The sequence below is a fragment of the Triticum aestivum genome, chromosome 7D (assembly GCF_018294505.1).
Source record: "Triticum aestivum cultivar Chinese Spring chromosome 7D, IWGSC CS RefSeq v2.1, whole genome shotgun sequence".
Classification (NCBI taxonomy): Eukaryota; Viridiplantae; Streptophyta; class Magnoliopsida; order Poales; family Poaceae; genus Triticum; species Triticum aestivum.
In genome coordinates, this window is record NC_057814.1 from 23,136,743 (window position 1) to 23,139,328 (window position 2,586).

The window sequence follows — 2,586 nt, forward strand, 5'->3', positions numbered from 1 at the left end:
TTCAGACATGGAAGCATGACACTAGATTCCATTCAAGCATTTCGACGAACACACAGCATACTGCATCTCCGAGATCACACCACAATCGCTAGAGCCACCGATCTGACGAACCAAGAACAGGGATTGCAAATGGAAACGAGCACCTATCCGTCAGTTTCAGTGCTTCGACCTCGGCGAGGTCCTCCTTGCCGCCGGCGCCTCAGCAGCCTTCCTCTTCGGTGAGGTCCTCACCGCCGGCGCAACCGCCTTCCTCTTCAGCGACTTCTTCGCCGGTGCCTCAGCGGCCGGAGCAGGAGCCGCCGCAGCAGAAGCAGCAGGCTTCTTCCTCATCGGCGCCTTGGCCGGAGCCGCGGCCGCGGGCTTCTTCTTCCCGCCGCCCTCCTGCTGCGCGGCGGCGATGCGGTCGAACTCGTCGGAGAGCTTCCTGACGCGCTTCCGCTTTGCGGCGGCGGCGATGGTGACGAGCGGCACCCCCTCGCCATCGGACTCGCCGGACTCGGAGTCCTCGTCATCATCCACGACCTCGCGCCGCATCGCCTTCTCCTGGGCCGCGACCTCGGCCTCGTCCTCGGAGTCGTCGTCGTCGTCGGAGCCGAGCGCGTCGTCGAGGGTGGCAGGGGCGGGCCCATGCCCGGCGGCGCGGACCTTGGCCTTGGAGGCCTTGGGGTTGGACTTGGCGGAGGGCCTGGCGTCGCGGCGCGCGGTGCGGCGGAGCTTGACGAGGTTGCCCTCGATGCGGCCCTGCAGGCGGAGGCGCTTGGCGCCGAGCCCGCCCATGGACCAGTGCGCGTCCCGCGCCCAGCAGAGCAGCGCATCGGTGACGGGCGCCGGCGGGTCGACGCGGTCGCCGGGGAAGACGCGCGGGCGCGGGAGGCCGCCGCCGTAGAACCTGCCCGGACCGAGCGCGACCACCATGGTGACTTGAGATCCGGCTAGCTGAAGTCTTCCTCGTCGACCTGTTGCTCCGGCGATCCTTTCTCTCTGCTGCTCTGTGGATCTGGATGGAGGTGAGGAGGGAGGATTGCGGCGGTGGGGATGGAGGAGAGAGAGGGGCCGGTGAGGGCGTTTATAGGTGGAAGAAGAGGCGCGCATGGCAGGAAATCGAGCAGAGAGAGGGGGGATTGGCGCCAAGAAAATGGCGGTAAAAACTTGGCGCGGCGGTGGGGAAATGGAAATGGCGGGATGCGGGAGCAGACCTGGCCAAACGGGCCGGCCCGGCCCAATGTAATCATGCCTGGCAATCGGGCCGGCCCATGCCGTGCCGTGCTGGCCCGCGTGCTGCAGCCTGCAGCCCAGGCACAGCCCAACTGGTAATCGGGCCGGCCCACCAGCACGGCAGGCCTGCTGGCCCGTCTGCTGTTTGGCCTATTGGGCTTTTTTGACCTATTTTTTCCTATCGGGCTAGTATTAGGCCATATAGAGATATATATAAAAAAAAAAGGATAATCTGGACGTGTCGTGCCGGCTCGCGTGCTCAGCCTAGCAACCCAAACACGGCCCAGGGCGTTGCGCGTGCCGGACTGCCGGGCATGGCCCGTTTACCACGTGTCGTGCCTGGCCCATGGTGGGTCGTGTCGGCGTGCTCGTGGGCTGGCCTGATTGGCTCGGCCCATTTGGCTAGCTATATGCGGGAGCCCCCTTCTATGTATGTGTCTGGGTACCATTTGGCAGGCCGGTCTCGTTCCCACTCATGTCTATGCGCCTTGGCCCCGTTTCGGAAGTTTCCTCACCCATCCGGCTCTCTCTCTCTCTCTGCAGGTGGGGCCCGTTGTTGTATCCTTTTTTATCCAAGTCGTGTATTCATTTGTGGTAGACAAAAAAAATACCTTTATTTTAGTTTAAAAAAACACAAGTAGTACATAAACTTGTCCTGGTGAGAATAGACATATAAGAAGAACTTAAAAACCCGACTAAAGTGGGAGAGGGCACGTCCTACACGAATGGGCATATGAACCTATTTTAAAAAAATTGCATTCTAAACATGTTTTAAAATGTCAAAAAATTCAAAAGAAAATTTCACGCATGCATCTTCAAAACATGTGTGCGCGGCACAAAGTTTTGTGAGAAAAATCTATTTCTATTTTGCCTCCGCAAAAGTAATTCCAGTGCTTTTAAAAAGCGTTTCATGACACTTTTTTTTGCACAGGCCAAAGAAAAAGTTATTTTTCTTACATAACTTTTTTTGTGTGCACATAGAATGTGAAGATGTGTGCATGAGACTTTTTTCATAATTTTTTGACATTTAGAAATCTGTTTTTCAGAGTGGGTTCATATACCCATGTCTTCATCTATGCACTTCTCACTAAAGTGGCCCCTAAACTATACCACTATAGCATATTCGTACAAACAATCACCATGTCAACGGGTACATGCCACACCTGTAATTATGCATAACCACCCGAGTTGCAGGAATATTGTACTTTAGGTCCTTGGTCGTGCGGGAAATGGAAAAACTATACCCAATGGCCCCCAGACCCCTACCAAACCCCATGCATCTTCGTCTCCTCCCCTCTCGACGTCTCTGAGGCGAACCAGGTGCCACGCCGTCATCGAGGTTGACGCCATCGTGGAGTTCGACGCTGGTGA

At 56.7% G+C, this 2,586-nt stretch overlaps 1 protein-coding gene across 1 annotated transcript; it reads right to left on the minus strand.

The window, feature by feature from the left end:
* Positions 1-1,055, minus strand: LOC123168608 (histone H1-beta, late embryonic-like). The gene has a single exon (XM_044586492.1). The coding sequence runs from the start codon at positions 913-915 to the stop codon at positions 157-159; it is 759 nt and encodes a 252-aa protein (XP_044442427.1). The 5' UTR covers positions 916-1,055; the 3' UTR covers positions 1-156.
* Positions 1,056-2,586: the final 1,531 nt, after the last annotated feature.

Coding starts and splice junctions, on each gene's coding strand:
- LOC123168608 (XM_044586492.1), bottom strand. CDS start 915: ATGGTGGTCGCGCTCGGTCCGGGCAGGTTCTACGGCGGCGGCCTCCCG.